This window comes from Neovison vison, chromosome 14 (assembly GCF_020171115.1).
Source record: "Neovison vison isolate M4711 chromosome 14, ASM_NN_V1, whole genome shotgun sequence".
NCBI classification, from domain to species: Eukaryota; Metazoa; Chordata; class Mammalia; order Carnivora; family Mustelidae; genus Neogale; species Neogale vison.
The window spans coordinates 7,964,438-7,978,762 of NC_058104.1; the positions used below are offsets into that span (position 1 = coordinate 7,964,438).

The 14,325-nt window shown below is 55.3% G+C and overlaps 1 protein-coding gene across 4 annotated transcripts; it reads left to right on the forward strand.

Annotated features, from left to right (window-relative positions):
• The first annotated feature begins 141 nt into the window (after positions 1-141).
• Positions 142-13,879, forward strand: CPSF4 (cleavage and polyadenylation specific factor 4). 4 transcript variants are annotated; one of them, XM_044234188.1, is made up of 8 exons: positions 142-365; positions 2,876-2,926; positions 4,766-4,918; positions 6,555-6,650; positions 7,244-7,337; positions 8,398-8,470; positions 9,972-10,142; positions 12,907-13,056. In XM_044234188.1, the coding sequence occupies exons 1-8, from the start codon at positions 263-265 to the stop codon at positions 12,973-12,975; spliced, it is 810 nt and encodes a 269-aa protein (XP_044090123.1). In that variant the 5' UTR covers positions 142-262; the 3' UTR covers positions 12,976-13,056. The 4 variants fall into 4 exon arrangements, with proteins under 4 accessions (XP_044090123.1, XP_044090124.1, XP_044090125.1 ...); XM_044234189.1 differs by having other exon boundaries at positions 10,047-10,142; XM_044234190.1 differs by having other exon boundaries at positions 10,050-10,142.
• Positions 13,880-14,325: the final 446 nt, after the last annotated feature.

The following is a 14,325-nucleotide window of genomic DNA, read 5'->3' on the forward strand; positions in this document are numbered from 1 at the left end:
AGGAGAGGCGGGAGTTCGGCTGGCGGCTAGCCTGGCCTAGCGAAGCGTCCCGTACTCCCGGCTCTGTTGGCCGGGTCTGGACAAGCCAAAGGCCGGCGCGGGCTCCGGGAGCTCCCGGCATCCTTCGGGCGGCGGCGGCGGTGGCGGCGGCGAGGCAAGGCGAGGCGGAGGACCGTGTGCGGCGGGGCCGGTGGCGGGTAGAGGTGCGAGGGCGGCGAGGGACCTGAGGAGTAGTCGGGCCGGTGTGGCCGCCGCCGCCGCCATGCAGGAAATCATCGCCAGCGTGGACCACATCAAGTTCGACTTGGAGATCGCAGTGGAGCAGCAACTCGGGGCACAGCCGCTGCCCTTCCCCGGCATGGACAGTGAGCGCGGGGCCGCGGGCGAGGGGCGCGACCGACTCGGCCTCGGGACCCCTCCCCCTCGGTTCGGGACGCCCTCTCCCTGGGTCCTGGGACCTTCTCCCCATCGGTCCTGGAACTCCTCGCCTATCCTGGGATCCTTCTTCCCCCATTCAGACTCGGGAGCCCCCCTTTCTCCAAGCTCTGAACCCCTGGGACTATTCTAATACAGTCTTCAGGAGGTCTGGCTGTTCATATGTCTTGAATGAAAGCTGGTGTCCCGGATCGGAAATTACTTCCCTCCCCTAATTAAAAGAAAATAGTTAGGTATTCCTTCTCTCCACCTCCAGCACCCCCCCCCCACTTTGAGCACCCTCTCCTTGCTTTCATCAAAACTGGGCGCTTGGAAGAGTCTTACTGGAGGAAGGCCCACTGTCTCTCTCTGTGGGAGATTCTAGGTTAGACTCTCAAGCTCCTCTGTAGGATGTGCACTCCTGGGAGCCTAATCCCTCACTTTTCCTCTGGGCCCCAGTTCAGGCCATTTATCACACCTGAGCAGCTGCTTGAGCTGCCTTCATTCTCCACCCTCAGATGGTAGCTCCCCCACCCCCAACTTAGGTGCTGTCTAGTGCTTTAAAATAAACTAGCAGTTTTCTTCTCTCCTTTCTGGACATACTTGGAATCTAATGTTGTAACATTAAAGCTTAGAGGCCCTTGGGTTCAGTGCACAGATGGGGCATCTGAGGCCTGGGCGGGGAAGGGACATGCCGAAGACAAGTCGGTAGCAACTAGATACGTGGTGGAGCCAGGTGAGCTCTCCAGTGTTCTTGACTGGTTCAGTCTGCAGTTCCCTGTGCTGTGTCCCATAACTGCCAGAGGCCTGTTCTTCCGTGACTCTGTGGCCTGGAGGGGCCTCCCTGCAGCCTCATTCCCCTGAAGTGGCCACATTTCTCATGCACACATGACCTGAGTTGTCCCACTCATGCAGACGCTTCTCTGTAAGATATTGCTTCTACCCCTGAAACATACTTCTGGCAACCTTATTTTATACACACATGACCTGCATCTCTACAATACACATCTTCCAAGCGGCTGCTGACCAGTGGACACATGTGATCACTTCCTGCCTTCGTGTGCACGACCACCTTTGCCCATGTGGCCTTTCCCTGTGTTGATGGCATTAGCCTGAGGCCATGAAACCATCCATGCAGGGCAACTCCTTCCCACCCACCTTTCTCCAGCCTGGGACCGCCCATACTTAAGTGGTGAGGGCAGGTGAGTAGCGAGGGGCCTACATACCTGTTCTGAAGAGGGTGAAGGACATGCCTGGCCACAGGTGCTGCCCTAGTTTGGACCTCAGACTTGATAGTCACCCTCAGCACTCTGCCCACAAGCCACTTCAGGGTGTTAAAGCCGTGGGAGGCCACAACCTTTTCTCCTTTGTCGCAGCACTTCATTGTTATCTTAGATTGGGAGAAGTGTCAGTTCTCCCCTGAAGGCATACTCTTAACCTGTCTGCCTGAGACCCAGGCCCCAGGTCTGTGGACTTCTGGCTTCAAGGAATGAAGCAACTGTTAGCCTCTGAGAAGAGCCCAGAAATATTCTTCTATGATGCTTTTCTTAATGTAAAGCTTTTTCAACTTTTTGAAATGCAAATAAGTGACAACTTTTTGCCTTAAGCTTTTTGAGATGCAAATGGTGATACCCCCTTGACAGCCTTAAGTCTGCCCTAGCAAAATCTGCCTGCTTTCCAGAAGCCAAGGAATCTCACAAGTTAGCAAAGCAAGGTATGAAAGTGGCTTTCCAAGACACTGTTGGTGGATTTTCACCAACTCTGACGTGCCGGCTGGTAGAGAAAACTGTGAAGCCATGGACGGTTTATTCTAGCAGCCATGGCGAGTGAATTCCTGGGCTCATTTTGAAGGCTTACCCCCTGGAGTCACTAACAGACACCATGGCTGCCTCTGGGGAAGCAGAAGACTGTGCCTTTAATAATTGTGTTGGTATTGCACCACTATGAACTAGATCACGGGCAGCCAGAGTGCCTCTGCGCCTTCCATTACGCTCTTCCCTCTGGAGTAGCATCTCCTCTGAGGCCCACCCCTTCTCTGGAGCTTGTTCCGCCTCATAGTCCCCATTGGATTGTTTGTGCCTCCTGTGAGCTCATTCCCTCCTTTTGCCTCATGTTAAAGGGCCTGTGAGTTAGCCCTCTGGAAAATCTGAGTTCGAACTGGGGGTACTTAACTTCTGTGAATTTGTGCCCCATCCTTCCCACACCCACTCCTAACTCCTTGAAAGCATCTCACTTAGAGGAGGCTCTTAGAGTGACTGGTCTCAACATCGATGTCTCACTTTGTAGTGAGTGTCTGAAATGAGCAGCTTTGTTTGGTGTTTGCCAGGCCTTGCTTTTTTTTGGGCGGGGGGCAGACCCTGAACCCTTCATGGGTCAAAGGCAAGAGGGGTCCCCTCCCCTTGTCTTCAGCTGTCCCCAGGCACACCTCACTTTGTTTGACGCCTCTCCTTTCCTTCTGCAGAGTCAGGGGCTGCTGTCTGTGAATTCTTTTTGAAAGCTGCCTGTGGCAAAGGTAAGAAACCCCTGACTCCCCAACGTTCATCCTAAGGTGCTTTCCACCACCCTGCCCCCTAGCAGACTCGTAGGCCAGCCGGCCTCTGGCTTGCATTGCTTTCTAAAGACTAGCTGTGTCCCTAGATGAAATTACTGCACTTCACAGGCGAGGAACATGAGGGGGTATTCTGCCTGAAACCTACAACACAGGACGGAACCTCACTCTGAGTCTGCCTCCTCACCTCACTTAGCCTGTGGCCACAAGCTGACCTGTGACATGGTCAGAAGGGCCAAGCACTGAGGTATTCAGGAACTTTTCAAGATTGCAAAGTTAGTGAGTGGCTGAGCCAGTAGAAGCCTTTCTGCTTCTACAGTCTATACAGGCTCATTATCCTCTGTATCATGTCATCCAAAACCCAGCAGTGGTCCGTCCTGGGGAGGCTTGTTCATACTAACCAGACTCCAACAGGGGCTCCTGGAACCAGACTATCCACTAATTCAGAAAGAGACAGATTGCTTGCTGGGACCTTACGTGCCATGTATAGGTCTGGGCATTTTTCTTCCTGTAGGCAAATTTATTTGGAAACTGAATTTTTATCAGTGAGTAAGGAGCACAGAATTAGAGCAAGGGAATGGTTTTAATGGATGCTTTCGGCAAGTTTGGTGCTATAACCCAGTCACTTACTACAGAAACAGTAGACGTGCTGGGTAGATCAGCCAAGTTGATTGGGGCTGTCTGGTTAGACTCTCATCTCCCACTGGACCCCTGGTCTTCTTCCCATGCCTGGACTTGGTAATTCTGCCTTCTGACCCGCCACCTTCTATCAGACAGCTGTCCTTAACACAGGGCACTGCGGCTCTCTCTGTGTTTACTAACTAGGAGCCACTGGCCACACGTGGCTCCTAGTTAGTTAACACATGTGGCCCAGGACCGTCATATTGGATGGCATAGATATAAGAGCATCCCTGCAAAGTTCCGTTAGAATGGTCTGGTCTAGCTCTTTCCCAGTCACAGCCTCATTCCGATTGGGCCTTCCCAGTGGTCCTGCCAAGCCACAAGTTAGAAATAGGAGTTTCCAAGGATATGGCTCTGTCCCAGCTGGCGGCTGATCGCTCAGGTCCTACTACAGAAGGGAGACCTCCCCCAGTTTGTATACAATGCGTTTCTTCAGTTCCAAGGTTGATTTTCTTTCTTAATTCTTGGTGCTAAGTGGGCACTCATAACTAGAGGTGAAACCTGCTTGGAGTCCAGGCTTCTGTGGGTGGGCCTCTTTACCTTGTTTCTTTTTTTTTTTTTTTTTTTTTTAAGATTTTTACTTATTTATTTGACAGGCAGAGATCACAAGTGGGCAGAGAGGCAGGCAGAGAGAGGGAGGAGGAAGCAGGCTCCCCGCTGAGCAGAGAGCCCGATGCAGGGCTCGATCCCAGGACTCTGGGATCATGACCTGAGCCGAAGGCAGAGCCTTAACCCATGGAGCCACCCAGGCGCCCCTACCTTGTTTCTTATAATGGGTTGTGTTTCCCAGACCTAAGCCTTTCCTTTACTACCCCTACAATTTTTTGCCAAGTCTACGTATATCATTAGAACTATGATTCAGTTAAGAAATAAGCTCATTCCCCCCCACCCTTAGAGATGTCTATGAAATCATGATTCGATGCTTTAGTTAGGTCTTTTCAAAACACACGGACGTAAACTAAGTACTGAAACTTGAGATGTGTGGCTCTGTGCTGCCTGAAATCACATAGCCTTCCGCCAAGAGGTATCCACCACCTTCCAGGACCTGTCGCTCTCGGGTAGTGGAGGGATGTGTGGGATGCAGGCCCCGCCCTCCTCATGGCACCCCATCTTCCTCGGCAGGGGGCATGTGTCCCTTCCGCCACATCAGCGGTGAGAAGACCGTCGTGTGCAAACACTGGCTGCGGGGACTGTGCAAGAAGGGGGACCAGTGTGAGTTCCTGCATGAGTACGACATGACCAAGATGCCCGAGTGCTACTTCTACTCCAAGTTTGGTGAGCAGATGCCCACCTTTGGGAGCCCCGGGGAGGCTTCACGCAGATCTGAGGCCCAGAGGGGAGAAGCAGCTGCTCGGGTACCCGCATTTTCTGCCATCTCCCAGCTTTCTGCCTCAGAACCTTAGGCCGTGCCCACCAAGTTCAGCTGGCCCGCTAGTTTCCAGTACTTTGGGGAGTTTGGGCGACCATGCAGGGTCATGTAGCAAGTGAGGGCGCAGTGCAGCTGGCTGGAGGCCGCCTTTCTGCTCCCAGTGGCCTTTTCCTCTAAATCAACTGCCGCTTCCAGCATGGTGACTCCTTGTCCCCGGGGCTTCAGTTGGTTCCTTCTCTCTGGGAAAGTGATCCCAGGTATAGTTTGTAAGCGGGGGGCTGTCTCCTGGTGGCAAAGAGCTCCACTCCTCACCTTGAGATCGCCTCAATCCCTGTGTAGAGAACATGAGTGCCCTTTCCTGTCCTGAGCGGACTGCGTGGAGAAGCTGGGGTGGGCCAGGGCTCAGCAGAGCTGTTATGCTCCCTGGTGGCACTGGCTCTCTGCTGGGGGCCAGATTGCACAGAAAACAGCCCTGTTGGTCAGGATGAGGGTGGGCCTTGGCTCTGCGATGCTGGCCCTGTGCTGGGGCCTGGCAGGAGGTCGGACGCCTGCTCTGCTCCCCGCGGTGGGCTGGGTGGTGCTAGGCATGCCGCACGGTTGCAAATTCCAGCAGCCCAACAGGGGTGGCCCACCAGGTTATTAAAGACAGTTGTGGCTTTTTTTGTAGAGGTAGCGTAAGCTGTGAAGTTAGAGCACAGAGGGTCAGAAATAGGACCCAGGCTTCCCAACCCTGCCTCACCCATACTGGAATCAGCACGGGAAGGGGGCATCCCCTTCCATGGGAGCCATCTCCCATCTGGACCCAAAGGCAGGAACCAGCCCTCCTGGACAGACATTTCAGGGCACCTGGTCTGGGTTCCTTCATTCCTGCTGGGCCCGGCAGCCCCCCGATGCCTCAGGTGCGCCCCCCGACAGAACCTCACCAGGTGCGTGGGTACTGTCTGCAGCACCTCTCACCTGGGACACAAGTGAGGATCCTAGTAAACAGGACAGACCTAGTCCTTGTCCCGCGGTGCTTTTGCCCTAGTGGCCCAGGGAAAGAGGCCACTGACACCAGTGAGACAAAGATGGAGATTATTGCAGGACATGCTCTCGAGGGGCTAGACTGTGATGGGACCACACGGGGACCATCGTGGCCTTTAGGCTGAGTGGTCAGGGAAGGCCCGTATGAGGAGTCGAGAGCAGAGCTGGGATCGGAAGACTAAGAAGGGGCTGGTCAGTGGAGGCACGGGTGGGGTGCCAGCATGGCCGGAGTGGGGGGACGCCTGGGGAGGGGTGGGCTGCACCTCACAGCGATTTCTGGTATGTCTGGCAGTATCACAGAGCCTTAGTCTCCTGACTTGCACAGACCCTGTACAGGTCAGGAGACTAAGGCTCTATGATACTGTCGTGGGGCTCAGGACTTGTCAGGCCAGGAGGGGACATGAGAAGCACCTGACCCTCTGCCAGACAGCAGGCCACAGCCTTGAGAAAAGCTGAGGGGGGCTCTGAGCCCCTGTTGCCGAGGTTCCCCGCTGGATGTGTGCCTGGCTTTCCCCGCAGGGGAGTGCAGCAACAAGGAGTGCCCCTTCCTGCACATCGACCCCGAGTCCAAGATCAAGGACTGCCCTTGGTACGACCGTGGCTTCTGCAAGCACGGTAGGTGTCGGGTGGCCGGGCCCCCGACAAGAGGCCAGTCCTCTCTTCCTATACCCACACGACCCTCTGCCTGTCCCACCTGTTCCTTCTGGGGCTAGTGAGGTTAGTGGGGCAGGAGGTCACCTGAGCCTCCCAGACCTCCCGCATGGACGGCCTTCTCTCCCGTATTTTCTTTTTCTTTCTTTCTTTTTTTTTTTTCCAAAGATTTTATTTATTTATTTGAGAGAGAGGCAGTGAGAGAGAGCATGAGCGAGGAGAAGGTCAGAGGGAGAAGCAGACTCCCCGTGGAGCTGGGAGCTGGGAGACTCGATCCTGGGACTCCGGGATCATGACCTGAGCCGAAAGCAGTCGTCCAACCGAGCCACCCAGGCGTCCCTCTCCCGTATTTTCCATAAGGAAACTAGCATTGAAGAGGTCGTGGGCCCTGCCTGCTATCCCCCGTGAATGGATACGAGGCAAAGCCCGCATCTTGGGCCTTGCTCTCGTTCTCTGCACCCCAGGCAGTGGTGTGGGCAGGGCTCTGACCAGCCCAGGGGCACGAGGGCATCCCCCGAAGCAGGGCGTCTGAACGTCCTGGACACTTGGTTCCGCAGGTCCCCTGTGCAGGCACCGGCACACACGGAGAGTCATCTGTGTGAATTACCTCGTGGGATTCTGCCCAGAGGGGCCCTCGTGTAAATTCATGCAGTGAGTAACCAGACCCTATTCTCCCACCCTGCTCCTGCCCCAGGCCCTGCTGCCCTCTAGATCTTTCCTGTGTCCACCTGGCCTTTGATCACTGCCGGTGTCACAACTGGGCCTGGGGTCGGGGCCACTACTGCTCCCTGAGCTCAGAGGTGGCTCTGCCTTGTAGGCCAGCACTTAACCGTTCCTGGGTCCTAGATCTGAAGAAAGCTGCTCTCCGTGGTCCAGGAAAGCTCATGTCTTGCATGTCAGTTAGGGACCTCTGGTTAAGAACCTGGGCCCTAAAGGAAGGAGACTTCAGTTTGGGGGCCTCCTCTGTGGAGGCTGTAACCTCGAGGTTCCATGTACACTAGTTCAGATATTTCTTCACAAGAGTGTGTGTGAATAGAATAGAGAATGTCCCCATTTCACACCTGAGAACACCGAGGCTCAGGGCTCAGCCACTGGCCAGGCCTCGTGGCGGTAGGGCTGGCACCGGAAGCTGGGATCTCCTCGCCCAGCAGGGCTCATAGCTCCTCTCATGGGCCTTCACGCACATCTGTCACTTGGGGTGACTATGGAGTCGGACTTCTCCGGGGACTGCAGAACAGTGGCGTCCCCCAGTCCCCGGGCTGCTTCCGTCCACCCCACTGAAACCTGCACAGAAGCGCAGGTGCCCGGTCACTGCCACACGTGGGCAGGTGGGTGGGTGCTGCGCACTTGGTCCCACTCCCGAGGCGAGAGCCAGGGAGCGTGTCCTGTGTGGTCTGGCAGCTGAGCCAGACCCTCGGGAAAGGGGTGCATGTTGTGGGAGGGCAGCACTTGCTGCAGGTCCCACGGCTATGGGTATGAGCAGAGCTGGCGAGTCCAGGCGAGTCCATTCTTTTCGCCTCTTTCCCAAGGCTTCAGGGACAGAGCAGAGAGCCAGCACCCAGCCCGCGTCCAGGCTTGCCCTGGGTCTGGGCAGAGAGGCTGCCTGTGATTTCCCAGAGCCAGAGTTGGAGAACAGTGCCTGGCCTGGCCCCTCTCTCATCCCCTCTTCTCCTCCCCTTGTTCTCATACCCTCTGGCTGCGGGGTGACCAGCCCTCGATTTGAACTGCCGATGGGAACCACCGAGCAGCCCCCACTGCCACAGCAGACGCAGCCTCCGACAAAGGTACCGTGCCCCGGCCCCAGCGGTGCCTGCCCTGGCACGCAGTCGGCCACCCACCCGACCGGCGACATGTGCAAGGCAGGGGAGGAGGTGGGACAGGAGGGGAGTCACCCTGAGTTCCAGCAGAAAACTCTGCATGCATCCCCCTCTAGAGGTGGAGGGCTGTCTGCGAGAGCCGAATGCTCCCTGGGCTTCTCTTCCCTTCTGGCCTGGCGAGTGGCCGTGCGGCGCCCCCCCGGGAGCCAGAGTGGAGGGCAGCACGGGCGCTATGGGTCTGCTGCTCTTGCTTCAGGTTCCAGCCCTTCCCTTTATAAACAGGGAAACAAAGTCCTCGAGGGCGGGCCTCACTTGAGGTCCCACAGCCGAGCAGGAGCACCTGCGAGCTGACCTGGGGCTGACCGGTCCTCCCGCCCGTGTGCCAGTGTCCTTGCTGCCCCGTGCGGAGGCTCCTGGCAGGGAGGGCGGGCTGGGAGCAGGGATGAAGGACCAGCTGGCTCCACCTTCCTAGACAAGGGGGTCCCACGACCCCACAATGAGGTGATCCTCTCGAGCATAAAAGGAAGAGATGCCAGAGACAAATGGGAATCTGCAGCGCCCGCCCCCGACCAAATCGAAGGGCACCCAGGGTTTGGTTATGGGAAGTGGAGGGTTGGGGGCCCAGAAGAAAGGCTGTTCGGGTACGCTAAGCAGGGTCTCAACAGGCTGAGTAAACCTCTCTACTGATCTTGAATTCTTACCTTTGACTTGGTTGACCTCTGAGCCCACTGCCAGAGCCCTGTCCATCCTTGCGTGCTACAGGCTAAGTCAGGAAGGCATGGGGCCGGCCAGACTCCTTGCACTGACTCCCGCCCTTAGGCGGGTGTGGGATAACTCAAATAGAACCCATCGCAAAGCCAGGAATTCCTGAGTGTGGAAACAGCCGTGACAACCGGGGGTTTCTAGCTCCCTGCTCCTGAATTTACGAGGTCCAGAGCCAGGAACCCTCTTGGTTGGGAGGTGGCCTAGCCATCCCGTCCCCACCCCAGGAGCCCCTGTCCCCTTGCTCACATGACTCCCTAGTGGAGGGCCCTCTCAGCCCCTAGACCGCAGGTCAGCACGTCAGCCTCCAACTGTTTTTCTGTGACTGTTGCTCGCCGTGTAGGCTGCTAAACATCTGGCTGAACCAAGCGTTCATCCTGACCTGAAGCTAGAACCTCAGAAACAAAAGTAAGGCCTGCTCATGCCCTCGCCCTGCTGCCCCAGAGACCTCCTCGTCTCTTTGGTGTTTTGTTTTCTACTTTTATTTTCCGTTTTTGTGTGTCTGCATGGTGTTTTTCGGGCAGCGGCTCCTGCCATCATCACCAGATGTTTCTTTTCTGCCCGCTCTCCTGAGCAGGGCCGCCACGGAAGCCCTTCTTCCTGCTGGTCATGCGGGAGCAGTCCCGCCCTCTTTTTTCCTGTCCCCATTGGTAGTCTGCGTGCACGTGTTTTCCGCAGTAAAACCGTGTTGTGTAACTCTTTCCAGCAAAGTAACAATCCGCCATTACAAAGGTCGTCCTCCTTGATCCAGTTAACGAGTCAGAACTCTTCTCCCAATCAGCAGAGAGCCCCGCAGGTCATCGGGGTCATGCAGAGTCAAAACAGCAGCGCAGGCAACCGGGGACCCCGGCCGCTGGAGCAGGTCACCTGTTACAAGGTGAGTCCCAGGGCTGGGGGGTGGGGCGAGGCCGTTCCCTCATTTCCCACATAGTTCATTTTGAAAAAGGATACCATCTTTGTTTCTGGACCAGAAGAGTGAAAATGGGCTACTCTGGTGGGCTAGAGACCATCCTGCTTCCTTCCACGACGCACCAAGGCCAAGTGAATGATCACACCTTCATTTCACACATTCATTCACTGCTGATGAAAGCACGGAGCTTGTAGGAAAGGGAGGCTGGTAATGAAATAGAAGCACAAGTCCCCGGGAAGGGAGTAAGTCCTGAAGCCTCTGGATGTCCTCACATCCTGCAAGGCGTCCCCAAGGGAAGGGGAGAAAGCTTTAAGCCCACACAGAAAAGAAAAGCAATACACACACACACACACACACACCCTCAGGGAATGGGTGAACTTTTTAAAAACGTATTTGAAAGCGTCTCATTCTTAGCTGTGGATGGAAAGGTGGAGGTCAATGCCTTCAGAGTTTACAGTCACCAGGGGAACCTTCACGAGCTCGGGGCCGTATTCACACCCCAGTGAGGACTAGAAAGCTATAAACTGAGTTTTCCAATCTGAAACAGCCCCACATGGGGGCCCCTGGTGCCTGGCTCTACAAGGAATTTATTCTCAACCCAATCACATAATTCCCACAGCTAAAGTCCTGAAAAATGAGTTCATAATTAAAAATCACAAAACCTAGAAGGAAACAGCTACCACTGAGGGAAGTCAGCAGAAACAACTGATAACAGAACTAGGCCAGAAAAACTTCAGATTTGGGGATTATTAGACAAAATACAAAGTTACCTTTCAGGTAGAAACGTTTAGATGACACAGAAATGTTGGGAGCAGTGATGTCCCCATTCCCACCTTTCCTGAACCAGCCGCTTGATTCCGTGGGCTGTGTCGTCACAACCTTTGGGTTTTGGTGCTCCTTCACGTCCCACGTGGAGAACTGCTGTGGCAAACTTTTATATTCACACAAGGGCAAGGAAAGTCCATTTTAATATAAATAGGGCCCTGGGATACAGAATGTCCCATAGTCTTTTTTTTTTTTTTCTCGATAATACATTGTGGATCATTCTGTCAGAAAATGTAAATCTAATCTGTCTCCCTGGTGCCTTAACAGAACTGCAGTTTACCAGTCCTCTGCTGGTAGCAGTTTAGTTTCTGCTGCTAAAACCAGTGCTGAATCTGACACACAGAGGTCTGTGAGCTCTTGCCTCATAGCGGCATCCATGCCTACAAGTAGAAGGTCCAAGTCAGGAGACGTATGCTTAGCTTAAATTGGTCCTAGAACCTTCCCTCCAGGAAGGCTGAGCCACTCCCACAGCCACGAGACATTCACCGAGCCCCTGCTCTGGACCAGCCCCGCTGAAACAGTGTTAGTGCTCTTTCCTGGGTGGGAGGGGGACTGTGTTCCGCGGGGAGGGGACGGCAGGGGTCCCAAACCACTAAAGGCCGAAGATGTCTGAGTCTGAGTCCCACCAGGTGAGGAGAGTACCAAAAGGGGTTGTGCCTCCGACCAGTCACTACCCAGTACGAGGACGTGCAGGTGTTCTGAGGCAGTGTCGCTGGCATCCTGGCCCTCAACCCCTCTCGTCCCGGAACTCTGCAACAGGTTCTCCTACATCCTGAACTTAGGTGGAGCTAGAACCTACTACCTCTTCTCACCGCACGCACTTTACAGGCACCTCGTGGGACTCCTGGGTTCTCTAGGATCAGCTCTGGAGGCCGAAGGACATGGCAGGTGCTGTGAGCAGGGGCCTGGTTCGTCCCCTCTGCTTCTCTCACTGGTGGGAAGGGCCAGCTGGCGGCTCCACGGGCCACTAGCCCACAGTCACACCTACAGATCAGGCAGCCTTGAGAACATGGGGCCTGTGGGGTCGGGAGACAGAGCAGGCAGGAGATCTGCGCTGGGACTGGGTAGAGCCCAGCGTTCCAAGCCGAGGAAGCCAGGACTGCGAGGGCCCTGGGTGGGTTAGTGCAGAGTGGGTGCCCCCACCTGTGTCCTCCCGACCCTCTGTTCAGTGCTTGAGGCTGCCGTTCAGCGTTTTAAATCCTTTCCGCTTTCTGAGTAAAAAGAATGAACGAAGAGAAGCAAAGGAAGGGCCTGGATAATCCGCCAGGACGAGTCGGAATCAGTGCTAGATTTTTGAAGTGATGCTCTGGGTCTGTTTGCCCAAGTCTAACCATTGTCCCATCTCTCTGATCCTGTAACAAACCCATCTGGGGGGTAGCTTGGGCAAGTGTGCAAGAGCCAGGAGGGAAAACTGGGTGCAGCACCCCGTGTCCGTGACAATGAGTCCCCGAGTTGGGGGGAGGAGCCTGGTGGCTTCTCTCACGTTGTCGCCTCCTGTCTCCAGAACAGTGCCTCAGAAAGGTAAGTGACGGGCCAGCCACACAGAGGGGCTTGGTACCCAGGCAGGTGGGGGAACGCTGGTGCCATGGGATTCTCATCGTCCTGCCACCCACCGTGAGGCCTTCCGTGGACAGGCCCGCACGGGCCCAGCCTGCAGGAGCTCCCCCGCCGTGTGCTCTCACGTCAGCCTCTGGCTCGCAGCTGTTCGTCCATCTGCCGAGCTGCTGCAGCTTCTGGGCCACTATACCCTGGAGCTCCTTCTCCTTCGTGTTTGAATGAAAGTCTGTGCCGCTGAGAATTTCAGAGTCCCCTCCCTAACCTGGTGTTCGGTGGGTGCAACCTTACTTGGAAATTGCATTTGAAAATGGTGGTTTTTTTCTGTCTCCTCCCTCCCTGCTGTTCCCAGTGTGGCGAGAAAGGACACTACGCCAACAGATGCACCAAAGGGCACTTGGCCTTTCTCAGTGGACAGTGACCGCAGCTGGAGCCAGCTCAGAGCAGCCCAGAGGGCCCCGCTGCTGGGAACCACTCTGGGCCCTCGCTGGGAGCGTGCGTCGAACTGTTTAACGCCAGTGTTGGTGCAGCGCTGGCTCGGGCTGGCAGACAGGCACGCAGGGGTTCTCGTTCTGAGGGGCTACGTCTGTCACTTTCCTTATCACTTTGCTGTAATCTTTTTTTAAAAGGGGACAAGTGCTCTAGTTTGGTCCTTCCAAGTCGGCATCATGTCTGTCTAGCATCCGTACCTCCTGCCCGATCTCCCTGCACACCGCCCTTGGGGGGAGGGAGGAGGTTGTGGCAAAGGGCTTTGTGCTAAGCAGTCGGTGTGGAAGGTAGCCCTTCCCCTCGAGGCCTCATCATTAAACACCAGTTCTTGGTGACCCCGGGGGCTGGTGGATCATTTAAAGCTTCGACCAGGTCATGCTTGCTTCTTCCATGTCCTGCTGAATTCAGAAGCTGTGCCTGTCGATGTGATTTGAACCAGGCAGCCCTTCAGGGCAAACTTTAAGTGCACTTGTTGCCTCAGCCTGGTCCTGCTCCAAGGTGGCAGTGGTAGAGAAGAAGGGCGCAGGGCTCTCTGGGGTGAGGGTCTTTTTCCTCTGGGCTGATTTTCTTGGAGCACCTACTTGACCGTGGGATTATCTCAAAGTGTACCTTCAGCTGGAGCTGCCGAGCACCCATTAAATCAAGGCCACGGTCCATCTGTGCACCTACCTCCTGGCCCGCCAAGCATCTGCACACTCAGCTTTGGCCTCCGGAGACCCCCCCGCCCCCAAACCTGGAAATGTGAAACTGTCACCTGCAACCCCCTGGGCAACTGGGCCCATTCAAGTTCCATCACAAGAACTTTTTATGAGGTTGATTAAAAGCTTGTTTTTTAAGCTGCGTCTCGTTACTTCAGGACCCCATGCCAAGGAGAGGACTCTGAGGCCACGTGAGATGCCCAGGCACAAAGCTTTGATATCGGTGCTTCCTGTCCCCTTTGGACACGTACATCTCCCGGAGGGAAGGGACTCTGTACTGGCAGCTGGTAAAGTCTGGAAGCTTTGGCCTTGTTTGGAACAGCCAAAGTGAGGTTCTTATGTCATCTCAGATGCTGGATGATATCTGCTTATTCAAATTCAGATCTTCTACAAGATAATTAGCCACAGCATCGGTTTGTTCTTACCATACACCCCAGAACTGGTTTCTAACTATCCCTTTAAGGAAGATCTCTGATGAAGGGTAAGGATGGGGTTGGGGGATTGGGGGGGCTGGATACAGGCAGTCAGGGCCTGTGTTTTCCCTTGCTTCCCTGAATCCTACCCCAGGCAAGGAAGCTTCCTTC